Genomic DNA, 14,674 nt, shown 5'->3' on the forward strand with positions numbered 1-14,674 from the left:
CATTATACGGCACAGACCTTGATAGTTATTTTCTTTGGAGTATTGACACATGTTTATTTTAACTGACTGGTGTTTAGGCCTGCACAATATAACGCAAATTTATCGTTATCGCAATATTAATCACCAATATCGCATATAGCGAGTTTTCCTCATATCGTGGAGCCTTAGAGGTGTGTCTCTGTGAAATCCCTTGTTAGGGCAGAGTACCATCTTAATGTTTGCTGCTGATATCTACACATCCAATGTGTTGCAGAGCTTAAACAAAAACACGTGCAGATTTCATTTTTCCTCAAATTTCAGAAAGAATATCTGAATAGGATAGTATATGAAATATTTTATTTTGATATATCTTACAGCCTTTATTTGAGTTTGAGCAAAATATTTTTAATAACCTAATTTAGTTCCAATAAAGGATTTATTCCCATTGCATTTGCGTGATGGCAAAAGGTTGCATTTCATTCAGAAAATATGCATTTAACTAATCAATGGTGTCACTCAAAATGAGAACTTAATGCACAAAAACACCTGTGCAAGCTTCAATTGAATTCATGCAAAATGCTGGAATACACCCCCAACAGAGATGCACACATGTTCTCCAGCAGGGAATACTCATACGTGTCACTTATGTGAAGTTAAACTCGTTTTAAGCTAAATAAGCATCTTAAACATCAGTGTTATGGCTGCATCTTTATGTGCAAAGAAGTTTGATAGTTCTTGATGGAAAATAACAAATTCATATGAAGTAAAGCTTGTTGTGTTCATGTATGAGGGTACATTGCACTCAATTGAACTTTGAGACAATTTAAAGAGTAAACCCATAACATATTATCATTGTTTGGGTATTTTTGTCTGGAGTCTTAATGGTCATAATGACCTTAAGAAAGCAGCTGGGAAAGTCTTAAAGGACAGACGGTTCCCTGTTTGAGAGTATAGTTCAACTTAGACTATAAGCAGAGATATAGACAACACAAAAACAGAATTTTACTTTTTAATGGAACAAAACAGTTCTGCACACATGTGATAACCTTTTGAATGACTTTGGATTTTTTCTGTTGTTAAACATTTCCTTAACACATTGTGTTTTTTTTGCAGTCGACATTGTATTCTGCGAGCTTTTGAGAAGCCCCCCTCAGCATTGATTCTGTATGCAGCCCACGACGGTCAGCCGCTGTCCACGCTCGCAGATGCTGTTCAGAGAGAAAAACGTGAAGATCGTAAGCAGAGACGACAGTCTGGCTTGTTTTCTGTCCAAGATCCTCACAGCGGTGGTGTTCTGCTTAAATTCCCTCAGGTATCTGCATCCTCCTTCACCTGCCGAATAATCTCTGAGTTTAGCTTTTTGTTGGGAGGATCTAGTTGTCACCATCATCGACACCATTTTTTTTTTACAGACAGAGATCAGTTTCGCTCCATCAGTGCCCCTCCCAGGCAGATACGTTGTTGTGATCCACTATCATCAGCCAGAACACATCTCCTTCCCAGTGGAAGTTCGAATAGATGCAGGGCGGGAATGGAAAGGTAAGCGTGTGAAAGAAAGCCGTAATCTGATCGAAAAATCTTTTTAAGAGAGTAACAACTCCACTTTCTACATTATCCCACATTGTTCTCTAAAATGAGATTAGATCTCTGGCCCCATGGTGAATCAGGAAGATTCAAATCTCTGCACCCAGTACTGTAAAAGAGCTTGATTACTGCATACGTTGTTTTGAACCCCCTTTTCTAACTCTAATCATGTCTTTACACACATTTAGGTTTGATAACGGCATCCTTCTGCCCAGCAGTCTCAGGCTGCAGGGATGTTGTTATTGCTGATGCACGCATATCTCTTGACTTTGACAAGAAATCGTGGCCGCGGCCCACCATCACTGTAATCACCCCGCCAAAGAAGACTCTAATTCTGGTGAGAGGCAACTCTAACATCATGTGTCAAATAAAAATTAGGATTATGCATATTTGCAAAATCTGACGGTTTTTTGTTTTGAGTTGTTGAAAGGCCCAGTCTGATGAAAATCATGTTTTTAGTGTCACTAAAATGTTGCCTTTTTCTGATGATGGAGGACAAATATAAAGAAAATGACACTTAAAATAACATTTCTAAGTTTTTCTTTATTCAAATTGTTGTGAATAGACGAAAAAATGCAGTAGGAAAAGAGCTTAGAGCTCCCTGCTCTAAACTCTGTACCACCCCACAACTCAGATGCAAATTTCTAATGAACTACCGCTGCTCTGCAGAAACTATGTCCTTGAGAACGACACAGGTTTTTTCATTTTGGCTAAAAATGCCACAATCAGGAAAAAAACAAACAAACACTGGAAACGCTTTTAAAATAGCTCCAAAGAAGATGAGAGTGGGTCTTTAAGTTGAGAACTTGGCTTGCTGCGGTCCTCCAATCCATGTTATACCATATTCTCGCCAACAATGGAAAGATTATATTCTACCTGGCAGCTTTAAGCAATACCTAAATTCCAGGAGTTTTAAGGCCCTGGGGGAAACACAATCGGCTTTTCAACAGACTGCACCTTTGGACCTTTGGGTTTTATTAAAATGCTAAAAAGATCAGATCTTGTCAGAATGTGTGTTTTTATATTGTATCATGGCTCGTTTCTTGTTTAGGATTACATTTTGTTGGTTCCTGATAGCATTTACACACCAGATCTCCTTAAAGAGAAACCACTGGACAAATCTGAGCAATTCAAACAGCTGTGTCCTGGAGAAGGCTTCCTTATTGAGTAAGTATTCACTGCAAAGTACAAACTAAACACAAGTTGAAAGGAAAGTGTATCATACATGCAGACTTTCAGTCCCTCAGATAATTTTGAAAATAGTGTCCTCTAGTGGCTGTAGAGAAAAACTTCATCTATATCTTCAACTGGAGAGGCCAAAAACAGTTAAAAGTTCATTTGATAAATCCTTCTGTTTGTTCCTTTTGGGTACAGCAATTCAAGCAATTCACAGCAGCGAAAAAAGGGAAAACAATAACTAAAATATAAATTAATAAAGAAGTTAAATTTTATCCCCTTTCTCCAAGGGTAAGAATCTCATTTATTCATGTTTCCCTTTGTATTTTTAGGCCCAGAGGGTCTTCCATCTTTTGCAAAGCTGCAGTCCACTCTCTGGTTGCAGCTTACAATGACGGAGCTCTGCCTTGTGACTGCAACAAGTCCGGTTCTACTGGGTCTGATTGCAGTCCAGTTGGTGGACAGTGTCCCTGCAGGCCGCACATTATTGGACGACAGTGCACAAAATGTGCCACAGGATACTATGGATTTCCATACTGCAGACGTGAGTCTATATTAAATCCTGAAAAAAAGAGCAAATGGGAGTTACTTTTTAAAGAAAACAAAGAAAAAAATGTATTGTTATTTACATTTTCAATCATCTCAAAAATTGAATAATTCTTTAAACTTATCTTCAGATTAAATTCACACCGGTCCCAGAACTAATACAGAGTCTGCTTTGGAAAACAGCTTGTGAATGTGGCCGCCGACTGTGTGACGAAGTGACGGGACGCTGCATCTGCCCTCCTCAGACAGTCAGACCAGCCTGTGACGTGTGCCAAAACCTGACTTTCAGCTACCACCCTTTGCTGGGCTGCGAGAACTGTGCCTGCTCGCCCACTGGGATCAGCACAAATGCTGGGCCTCATTGTGACCGGGTCTCTGGGCAGTGTAGGTACGTACAAACATCATTAAAGAAAGACAAAAACCTGTAAAGCGTTTAGAAAATATGGTATTTTTCTCTTCCACAATCATTTACAGTTTCAAAGCCTGTAAGATAGAGGCTCTCAATTGTCCTTGGTATTTTTTTCATGATTTACTTATGTATTTTTCCAAAAAAACAAACAAAAAAAAAAATTCTGTGTACCGTAAATAATTATGTGATGATATCTAAGTCTGAAAACAAAAATGTCAAACTGGGAATCGAACACATTTTAGTCTCTACATTTAATTTTCTGTGTTCTTATTGATTAAAGTGAGTAGTATTTCAAAAAAATAACTCAACAATGAAATTCGATCCAAATTATCATTAAACATGATTGCAGCAGATCGAGTTCATAATATACAACCACTCCAAAGATTTAATGAAAATAATGTTTTCTGGCGTTTTTAACGTGTGCTTGTGGCATTTTTCTCAAGATGAAGAACATATATAAAGAAGATTAAGCTCAAAATTACCTTTTTAAGTATTTCTTTATTCATATCGTGGTGAAACAGGAGCAGATGAAAAAAACGCAGTCGAAATAGAGCTTATTTGTGACGTAGAACATAAGCTAGACAGGCCAGACAAATAAATTCATGTACGTCTTGGTTTTCCTCGTCTGAGGGTTCAAAAAAGTATGACTGGATAGCTCCATTATTGCTCACCATTTTTGTTGCACCGGTATCGTTAGGTTGGGGATGTGAGGGGCTGTAAGCCAGCAGGAGAGCATGAAAACAGGGAAGGGGGGTGGGGTTGCTCTGTGCCAACAGTCCCGCCCACAACTCAGAGGTGAACGTCTAATGAACTACTGCCTCTGCAGTAAACATTACAGGTTTTTTTTATTTTTTCTCTAAAAATGTCATAAGAATAATTAAAAGACCACCAGATACATAAAATGCATGGTTCATCTGTTTTTAGCTGCAAACCTTATGTCGGAGGCCGACAGTGTGACCGCTGCGCTGCGGGGTATTATCGTTTCCCCAACTGTCTGCCTTGTGACTGCCATAAAGATGGAGTCACGTCTAACGTGTGTCACCCTGACACAGGAGAGTGTCTCTGCAAGGTGAGTTCAGTCCACCGACTGAAGATTTCAAATCCTGCTTCCTGCTGCTTTTACGCTATTTTCTCTTCCTGTTTGGATTCTTTCTGCAGAGAAATGTCGCTGGCGTCAGGTGTGATGTTTGTCGAGAAGGATCCTTTTATTTTGACCCCTCCAACCCTCAAGGTTGCACCAGCTGCTTCTGCTTTGGAGCCTCCGACCGGTGTCAGAGCTCCAATAAACGCAGAGGAAAGGTGTGTGCTTTTCATGCCCCTGCATGCCTGTGGATGCCTCTGTGTTGTGTGCCTCACAGAGCTTTTTGTGTGTGATTAATGAAGTCGTAGATACCAATGTTATTACTGGAGACAGACCCATTATTTTTGTTTGCATTTTCATGCCACACAGGTCAGTTTGGTGTGATTCTTTTCCTAAAGTAAGTAATACAACAAGAGGGATTGTAGAGGAGACTAACTGACGCATTTTTATGTCCCTACTAGTTTGTGGAAATGAGAGACTGGCGTTTGGAAAGCCCCGCCATCGAAGAGGTTTCCTCTGCTCTGAACACAGCCAGCAACACAGTGGTGGCGGACGTCCAGGAGCTCCCCCCAACAGTTCAGTCCTTATACTGGGTGGCACCACGGCCCTACCTCGGCAACAGAGTGAGTCAGTGACACAGCATGACCACGGAAATGCATCAATAATTCATTACAGTGTTTATAGACAGTAAATCTAACACTAAACAATGTTAAAATAGTCATTATTGACAATTCTTTTCACACCTTTTGTTCACCTTCAACTAAACTTAACTAACTGTTGATATATAAATGAAAAACTCAGTTTTGTTATAATCTATAAGAGCATCGTTTAAATGTCTTAACATGAGTTTGTTTTTTCTTCTGCCTTGTCTTAGGTTTTTTCTTATGGGGGTTTCCTCACCTACCAGTCCAAATCATTTGGGATACCAAAGGAAGGGATGGCTTTAATTGACAGACGGCCTGATGTTGTGCTGACTGTACGTGGTTTTTGTATGTTTAGAGGCTTAGTCACATCAACCCCAGGGGGGATTGACCCGTACGGGTGCTGTGTGATTTTGGGCTGTCCGGGCTTGTGGAGGGTTGTAGAGAGGAGCGCGCCTGCATCTTAACGGGGAAAAACCCATGGTGACATCAGTGTGACGTTCCTCTTGGTTTGTGGTGCAGTACACATCATTTTATTTTTAAGAAAAGAAGGGTCTGGGTTGGGTTAAGGGACGTCATGAAAATGGATCGTACCATTGTCGTGCATGTGGTAAGTGTATCATGAAGTATTTCTACGAATAATGTGGCACACACTTATGACAGATGCGTGAGACTGTCGTATGTTGCCCTTACTCCACGCACGGGATGTGTAAGTGATACGTAAGTGCCCGTAGGACGCCCGAAGGGTGTGCACAGAAACTACACTGGTATAATTTCTAACAGTTAGAATGAAAAGCACTAACGGGCCCCTTGCACAGTGCAGAGGGTTTGAAAAAAAATTAAAAACCCATTTGACGTGCCTGCATCTCTCCTACGTCCCCCTTACTTACCCATCCATGTTTTTTAAGCATTCGCTGCGACCTGTCGCCCGCACCTAGAAAGAAATTAGTATTTTTGATTTATGGGCATGACCTTGATTAGCCCGACACTAGCCCCTTTTTTTGCCCTCACACAGCTCATATCCACCTATAAGGGCAATTGTGACTAAGGCCTCTAACTCTGACCTCACAGCTATCAGAAATATATCACCTCTAATCATTTTCCTTTTTTTTAATGCAGGGTCAGAATATGAACCTGATCCATGTGGCTTCTCAAATTCCACTTCCAGACCGACTGTTTCAGGGGAGAGTCGAGTTCTTGGAGGTAAAAGAAAACAATTTCTGTAACACCAAAAATGATACATTTTTAAGGTTTTGGATTATAGATGCTGCATAATTGTTAAAATTCAAACAAAAAAGGGTAAAAAAAACACAGTAAATGCAATTTAGGTAGAAATTGGTAAAGGAATCAGGTATTCGTGTTTTTTTTGTGTCTACAGAAACTTCCATCTAAAGGAATTTGCCTCCACACTTCTTTTTAATGTCTAGAATGTTTTATTTTCAGGGAAACTGGCGCCATGCAGGCACCAACAGGCCTGTGTCCAGAGAGGAGCTCATGATGGTCTTGGCAGGTCTGGTGGGGCTTAGAATCCGAGCCCTGTACTTTGCTCAGAGCCAGCGGCTGACGTTGGGGGAGGTGGGCCTGGAGGAGGCCACAAACTCAGGAACTGGAAGTCCTGCAAATACTGTAGAGGACTGCTTCTGCCCTCCTCAGTACTCTGGAGGTTCTTGTGAGGTGGGTACTTCTCCTTTGTCCATGCACGCTCATGATTCCCAACAGTTTGAATGAAGAATTACTCAGAAATGCAATTTTACAGTAATTTTCTTTATATACGACCTCCACCATCAGAAAAATGCTACAAGAACATCTAAGAAACACCCCAAACACATTTTTGTCATAAGAGCAGGTCTTTAAATTCTTTGCAGTCATGATAATAAACAGGCTTAATGAGACTTCATTTAGCTCCTCAATGTGACTCCTTTGTTTTTGAAGCTTTGTCTAATGCAGTCCATTTTAAAAGAAGGTAATTACAATTGCAGCAATTTGCAGCACTTTGACCACCAACCATAAAATGCAGGCAACTAACATTAATGAAATGACCTTTTATTCAAGGTTTAATGCAATTATATTTAGCTAAGATTGTACTCATACTTTCAAAAGTATTAACAACGGCTTAGAAGCAGAGGTAGTTGCCTCTCAGAAGGATAAGAGCTGATTCTTCACTGCTCACTTTTTCTAGTTCGACCTAGAAAATACATTTACTTTATGAAGCAACTTATCCTTTAGGAAAATACTGCTCCAAAAGCAGGGGGACCTTGTGCATCTTCTGCAGTAGCTGTCTTTTCATGTTATGTTTATGTTCCTTTGGTTGTAACTCTTTCTGCCTCTTCCTATTCTTTTTCCTCCTTCTTGGTGTGTGTCACCAATTCGCAAATCCAGGACTCCACTTATATAGCATCACCTTGAAAGGAAAAAAAAGAAGAATATTTTTGTATATGATTGAAAATAAATTCAGGCATGAAGGGGGTTGTTCTTGTTTCAGACGGGAAAAAAAATCCAAAATAACCCCCTAAAAAATGAAACAACTCTGCAAGCAGAAGAAAATGTTTCTGAGGCTAAATGAAAATGCAAAAAATAAAAAAATAAATTTAAAAAATGCAGCACAGAATGATGCATGTCATCTATGAGGGAAGACAATCTTTTCAATAGTTCTGAATTCCCCCATTTAAAATAGAATCCAATCTAATTTTAAAAGCACTTTAATAAAAAAACACTTTTTTGATAATACACTGCAAAATACCCCCCCCAGAAATAAACCAAAATCTTTTGAAATTTGAAAAGTTTTCTATAAATTAGCAAAAAATAATCTGCCAGAGGGGTAAGAATATTTGGTCCTACCCAGAATTTGCATTTTAAAGGAAAAAGACTAGTCATTAGGACATGTCTTCTCAAACTAAGATTATTTTGCTTTTGAAAAATTTCTTATATTTCTTATAATAAGACATTAAAAAAAACAAAGGTATTTTTACTTTCTTAAGATTCAGTATTTGCAGTGTATACATTTAAACCCAAAAAGTCACGGCCATAATCTCATTTGCCTGTAAATAAATCGGAGACTAAATATGAGAACACAATTAGAAAGTTGCGACGAAATGGGAGGAAGTTCTGAGAATCACTATGCTAACAAGCAGGGTGGGGCTGTTCATTGATTGAAATGAGAAGGTGGGCCTCTTCCTCATAGTTTTTTAGGAAGTCCTGACATGTTTGAACCAAGAACCACACCTTTTCCCTAGAGGGAACATTAGCTAAAGCGCTGTGGATGGAATCCACTGGAAAGCACCCAATTTGGAGAGTGTGAGGATTGGAAGCGATTGCTCGGGCAGAGATATGTGGCACAGTCATGCAGGTATAATATTCTATAATCACGGATTACAGTTCACAATAAACAAAACAAAACAGCTTTTAAATAGTTGCTGTGCAAATTATTTCTTTTTTGTAGCCTGGAAAGGTTTGATTGAGGCTGCGTGTTTGCATCAATTACAATGCATGCATTTTTCCTACGGAAACATGTTTATTAAAAGAATTACCATCAGTCAAACAGGAGTTATCTATAAACATAAAAATGACGTTTGGTGTTTTGCTAGAGCAGCTTCTCTACATGTTGTACTTTTTTTTTCATAACAAGTATGCATGCATAACTCTGTGTCTGAGGTTTTTTGATTTTACGTGCCCAGAGGCTGTGTGACAAGGAGCCTCACCCTAAAATGCAGGGTGTGGTCTTTGGCATCAGAACATAACTCAAAGTCAAGTCTTTCAGCAGTTCTTGAAGCACCAATGCCTCACCCTGATGCGTCTGTGTGTGAGCAGCATGAGTCAGGTATGTCTTGTCTGGGTCGTCTGAGGATGTACGACTTCTCCTTTAACCAAACAGCCAGGAGTTTATGCTGCTCATGTATTATTATTTTCTATTTACTATTATTACCGATATGAAGCCCATTGAGACGACTATTGTAATATTGGAGCATTATAAAGAAATAAAATTGAATTGAATTTGAAGGATAAGCTTTGTTAGCACCCCCTTTCTGCTTGAAAAAGAGGGCAAGAACATTCTCATTATCTTCAATATCTATCTTGTTCCTGCTGGGACAGTTGATTCCAGTGCAGGCATACACATGCTCTCACTTTTACGTTTAACTTTAGTGTGTGGAGGTCAGTCATGGGAGCAGTGGGAGAACAGAAAGCATGTAAACACTTGCTTGAGTGCTCATGTGCCTGCACACACTCCAACTAATGTGCAAGACCTGACTCAGGTACGTGGGGTGTGTCTTCGTTGTGTCAGCGCCTGTGTGTTTAAAAAGCCGAGGGAAGCCAGTGCGGAGGATATTTTCAGACGCTCTAAACTTTGAAAATGTCCGATTTACGTACGGACAGATTCAGGCTCAGAGGGGGTTTGACACAAGCCCTGATGTATTGGACTTTGATTGGACTTTCTTGGGCTTCGCACAGACCGTTTAGTAAGGAAGAGCGCTACCGCAACACCAGACACCTTGACAAATGGGCTCAGAGGATACATTACCCTTCGCTTCACGACCAGGGATCTCAGCGAGTCCAATATCCATCTGTGAATGACCGTGGCGCCCAACAGGTGCTCTACCCTTCCTTGCATGGAGAGGGTCAGGAGGTTCAGTACCCTTCAGTTAGTGTGAATGAGGCCGGTTCTCAGATTCAGGTAAAGTAGCTGTAATGATGCTTCTTGCTTAAATAGAAAAATTACGTTCCTGCAGCTTTAAAACTGTTTCAGAGATTCTTATCTGTAGGTCAAAGGGCACACTGCTTTGTTAATTGTTAATGACCTGCTCAGGTTTTCTGCTTATATTTAAAAGACACAATTTTAAATTACAGTGGAGGATTCTTTCCCCCCAGAATTTTATACCTGCTACACTACAGAGGCTATTGATAATCTTTTACCTTTAATACTAACTGGATTTAGCAGAGGCTCTTTCATGTTTAAACTCTACATTTTTTTTAAATAAAATAAAAAAAAAGAGTAAAAGTCTTTATAATGCACACCTTTCATAAAAACATTCTACATTAGCATTAAGTCAACGTCTCAAGATGATTATAATTGTTTCATTACATATTTTCATGTCTTGTGTCTTTTCAGAAATGTTCTGCTGGCTTCTACAGAGATGCCATTGGATCCTTCCTGGGCCGCTGTGTGCCTTGTCAGTGCAACGGTCTGGCCTCCGAATGTGAAGACAAAACAGGGAGGTGTCTGGTAAGAGATTTACCCTCCTCTTAAAGTCTTGTAGTGGCTTCATAACCGCAGGTGTACAGACATCTGCTCAAGCCTAAGATCTGGAGAGACTTAGCCCGGATAAACCAGCAGTGAGCTTCAGTTTAGTCATTCCTAATCCCGACTTTAGTGAATAAGTCCAGACACAATTTTAACTTTCTCTGTCATTCTTGTGCTTCAATGCAATCAGGTTTTTCTGGTTTTAAATTTAAAACAATGTCAGTGTAATAAAAGAATGTTGAACAAAGTTATTTTATTTTAAATAAATTATTGAAATTAAATTATTCTGACATATTTCTTTAATTTCAATGAATTTGTTATTATTTTTATTATCATCATTGTTTTTATGTTCAGAACTGTCGGTACAACACTGCTGGGGACAGATGTGAGCACTGCAAGGAAGGTTACTATGGCAACGCCGCGTTGCGGACATGCAGAGCGTGCCCGTGCCCATTCAGCGAATCCGGGAACAAGTGAGTGAGATGAAATATTGAAAAAAGCCAGAACGGTTAGCTGGCAGTCGGTTAAATACACAATTTGACAGTATTGTTTTCATAGTGTCTTCAGTGTAATACGTGTTTTTGTGAACAGAAAGAGAAAATAATGAGAAAGATTTCTGTTTTTTAGATAATTTTAAGAAACTTTTGCATATTCTTTTAAATAACAAAAGTGTTATACTCTGTTTCCGTCATTGTGTAGTTTTGCTGTCGGCTGCAGAGAGGTAAATGGAAACATCAACTGTGTTTGCAAACCGGGTTACACTGGAGAACGTTGTGAGAGGTAAGCGTCCATGTGGACTCCTTTGTGTTGTGGAATGCAGGCCCTTTTTCTAAGGTTTTTGACGCTTGCAGATGTTCTTCTGGGTATTTTGGTGACCCTATGAGCCCAGGTGGGAGATGTCAGCCATGCAACTGCAATGGCAATGGAAACAACTGCGATCCAAGAACCGGAGGTTAGCCTGCAATCTCTTATTGAAACAGAGAAAAGCATCAAAATGTCTTGCTGGATTTGTTTGATGCTGTTATATTTATATTTTCAGTCTGCAAAAACACTCTGGAGCCAGGAGACACAAACATAGACAACCAGTGCCAAGGTAAAATAAAATAAACAGGTCCCTCATGGGGTCACACGTCCAAAATATGAGCTTTTTGTGATGCCCTCCTGTTTGCAGAGTGTGACAGCTGTGTTTGGACCTTACTTCACGACCTGGAGAAGCTTGACGATGAGTTGGCACGGCTCAGGGCTCAGCTGGAGAATGCCTCAGCCAGTTCTTTGTCTCGAGAAAGACTTGATAAGCTTGAAAAAGCTGTGACAGAAACCAAGGTAAAGCGTTAGTGTACCATAACTTTACACTGAAAGCTGCAGATACATGAGAAATATTTCAGATCTAAAAACTAGATACCAATTCTAAACTGAAATACAGACAAAGAGTGTTTTCTTTTTGATGACTATCAGTCAATCTGAGTTTCAGTGCATGCTGTTACTTGTAACCATTTGTTCAATCTGATTTATCACTTAAATCTTAAACGATAAAGATGGATGTTATTTGACTTCCTGCGATTTTTGCAGCTTCTTGTCAAGGAATTCAGCTCAACAGTTAACGCTCAAAAGAATAAAGTGAACCAGCTGGAGGATGACACGACCAGCCTCGCGGATGACATCAGCTCCCTCAAAAAGCTAAACGATATCAGGGCTGCGGACGCTGACAAGGCACTGGATGATGTTGACAAAACCCACAAAAGGGCAAAAGATTTAGAATCAGACATTCAGAAGATGTTAAAGAAAATACAAGGTAAAAATCAACACCAAACTTCAATGATTGTTATATTTAAAGACCCACCCCTATCATCCTTTGAGCTGTTTTAAAAGCATTCCCAGCGCTCTCTAAATTATGATTGTGCCGTTTTCAGCCAAAATAGAAAAAAAAACAGTGTCGTTAACTGGGACATAGTTTCTGCAGAACGGCAGGAGTTCATTAGAAATTCACCTCTGAGCTCACACTCCCAACTGTAAGCTACCTGTAAGCTGTGAGCTCCCGCCAACCAACCAATGGTGGTGCAACAAAAATGGCAAGCAATATTGGAGCTATCGAACCGTACAATTTTGAGCCAGGATGAGGAAAACAAAGACAATCAGAATGGAGTGGAGCAGGGAGCTTGTGGGCGAATTTTCTATGTCATAAATACGATCTTTTTCAAACAGCATGTTTTTGTGAATAAGGAAGTACTCTGAAATGCAACTTTGAGCTTAACTTTGTTTATATATGTCCTCCATCATAAGAAAAAGGCTACAAGAATATGTTAAAAACACCAAAAACACAATTTTCCTCACAGTGGGTCAAGCTGAAAAGTAAACCTGAGGTTTCATAGACTGAACATTTGATCTTGTGTGCTTGAAGACCTTTTGAACCAGATGAAGAAGGAAGAAGGCAGAGGTGATTCCCTGCCCAGTGAATCTCTGTTGAGCGTGCTGGAGAAAGCTCAGCGCATGGTGAAGGATATGGAGGAAAGGAACTTCACCCCTCAGAAGCTGGCTGCAGAGAAGGAGAAAGAGGAAGCGCAGAAATGTGAGAAATCCAGACTTCTCTGATTTAAATGTAGTTCAGAGAAAGGGTTCAGCAATGTAATAACAAAAGACTGATTTGTCTTTTCAATGCTTCAGTGCTAGACTACATCAAGACAAATATAAGTAGGCAGAGTGACCAAAACGAGGCTGCAGCAGAGAAGATCCGGAGCCTCCTGAAGATCTTCAACAGCAAGCTGAGAGACCTTGACAAAGCTTTAAAGGAGGCGACGGAAATGGTGAAAAAGGCTAATTCCTATAACGGTCTCAGTGCTCAGACTCTGGAAGATTTGCAGGTAAAAAGTCAAATGTAAATCAGTTATAACAATAATTTTTGCAATCTATTGGCAAGGAACATTATTTGAAAATATATCACATCCTTTCTTGCCTGAGGAGTTTGCTGTAGGAAACTGTGTCCTAAAATTCCCTGCATTACAACATCCAAATGATCGGTTGCTCTCCTTTTAAAATGACTGGTATGTTTTTTTGCAGAAACGGGTTGAGGACTTAAGAGAACAGCGTAAAACTGTTGAGAACCAAATAGCCACAGCTGAGGATTCACTGCAGAAAACAGTGGATTTGATCAAAGAGCTCTCTGACAGTAAAATGGTAAGCTTCATACATTTTTCCCTCTACGTCATTGATTACCGGCAACTCACAGCTTCTAAACACACCTGTAGCTGTAAAAATGGCATACTGTTGTTGTTTAATGTTTTTGAACTCTGATTGCTTTTTTCTGGCTTGAAATGATCCAGATATATGTTTTCCTCAGGTCTGAACACGTTTAAAACCCTGATAAGAATCGGTGTGACGCCTGTTGCTTTATTTTACATATTTTCCTCTTCTGTAGGAATATGAAACACTTGCTGCACAGCTGGATGGAGCAAAGAGTGATTTGACCACAAAGGTTAAGAAGATCACAAATGCAGCAGCCCAGAAGGATATAGTGGAAGCTGCAGAGGAACACGCAAACAACCTTGCCAAGCTAGCAAAAGACCTCGAAAAGTATGCCTGCAGCACATTATTTCATACAGTCTTGTGTTATTTAGCTGCTTTCTAACACTTTTTACGATGCTGTTTGAATACTAGTGCTGTGAAAAATGCAAGTGGGCGATCTGAGGTCCGTGATGCCAGGGATTCTATTGAGGCTTACCAGAACATCACAGACGCCATTAATGCTGCAGAGGCAGCTGCTAATGAGGCCAAAGAGGCTGCAGACAATGCCCTGAAGGTAGGCGGCACACTTGATGTTTTATTTATTCATAAGTCTTTTGCCACGAGATATAAAAACAAAACGAAAATCATTGAAGAATGAGTTCTTTAACCAGATTTCTTTTCTTTCAGAATGTACAAGACCAAAGTCTCACACAAAGAGCAAAAGATCTAAAACAGACTGGCAATGATTTACTGAAGGGTGCACGAGATGATGAGAAACAGCTACAGGGTAATCAGCAACACAG

The 14,674-nt window shown here is 39.9% G+C and overlaps 1 protein-coding gene across 3 annotated transcripts in view; it reads left to right on the forward strand.

Moving 5' to 3' along the window:
* Nucleotides 1-14,674, forward strand: part of LOC101163522 (laminin subunit alpha-3) — a 59,104-nt gene that overhangs the window by 34,105 nt on the left and 10,325 nt on the right. For all 3 annotated transcript variants that reach the window (XM_078935241.1, XM_078935242.1, XM_078935243.1), the window contains 25 exons: nucleotides 1,093-1,291; nucleotides 1,392-1,518; nucleotides 1,752-1,900; nucleotides 2,615-2,730; nucleotides 3,072-3,283; nucleotides 3,469-3,673; nucleotides 4,619-4,763; nucleotides 4,853-4,993; nucleotides 5,237-5,398; nucleotides 5,650-5,751; nucleotides 6,536-6,619; nucleotides 6,860-7,090; nucleotides 10,521-10,634; nucleotides 11,007-11,125; nucleotides 11,352-11,432; nucleotides 11,504-11,604; nucleotides 11,692-11,745; nucleotides 11,824-11,975; nucleotides 12,222-12,444; nucleotides 13,051-13,218; nucleotides 13,314-13,510; nucleotides 13,707-13,823; nucleotides 14,065-14,219; nucleotides 14,304-14,445; nucleotides 14,559-14,658. In XM_078935241.1, the coding sequence (XP_078791367.1) occupies nucleotides 1,093-1,291; nucleotides 1,392-1,518; nucleotides 1,752-1,900; nucleotides 2,615-2,730; nucleotides 3,072-3,283; nucleotides 3,469-3,673; nucleotides 4,619-4,763; nucleotides 4,853-4,993; nucleotides 5,237-5,398; nucleotides 5,650-5,751; nucleotides 6,536-6,619; nucleotides 6,860-7,090; nucleotides 10,521-10,634; nucleotides 11,007-11,125; nucleotides 11,352-11,432; nucleotides 11,504-11,604; nucleotides 11,692-11,745; nucleotides 11,824-11,975; nucleotides 12,222-12,444; nucleotides 13,051-13,218; nucleotides 13,314-13,510; nucleotides 13,707-13,823; nucleotides 14,065-14,219; nucleotides 14,304-14,445; nucleotides 14,559-14,658 (3,596 nt within the window). The remainder of the gene's footprint in view (nucleotides 1-1,092; nucleotides 1,292-1,391; nucleotides 1,519-1,751; nucleotides 1,901-2,614; nucleotides 2,731-3,071; nucleotides 3,284-3,468; nucleotides 3,674-4,618; nucleotides 4,764-4,852; nucleotides 4,994-5,236; nucleotides 5,399-5,649; nucleotides 5,752-6,535; nucleotides 6,620-6,859; nucleotides 7,091-10,520; nucleotides 10,635-11,006; nucleotides 11,126-11,351; nucleotides 11,433-11,503; nucleotides 11,605-11,691; nucleotides 11,746-11,823; nucleotides 11,976-12,221; nucleotides 12,445-13,050; nucleotides 13,219-13,313; nucleotides 13,511-13,706; nucleotides 13,824-14,064; nucleotides 14,220-14,303; nucleotides 14,446-14,558; nucleotides 14,659-14,674) is intronic.

This window comes from Oryzias latipes, chromosome 17, assembly GCF_053564925.1.
Source record: "Oryzias latipes strain Hd-rR chromosome 17, Olatipes_Hd-rR_3.1".
NCBI lineage: Eukaryota > Metazoa > Chordata > Actinopteri > Beloniformes > Adrianichthyidae > Oryzias > Oryzias latipes.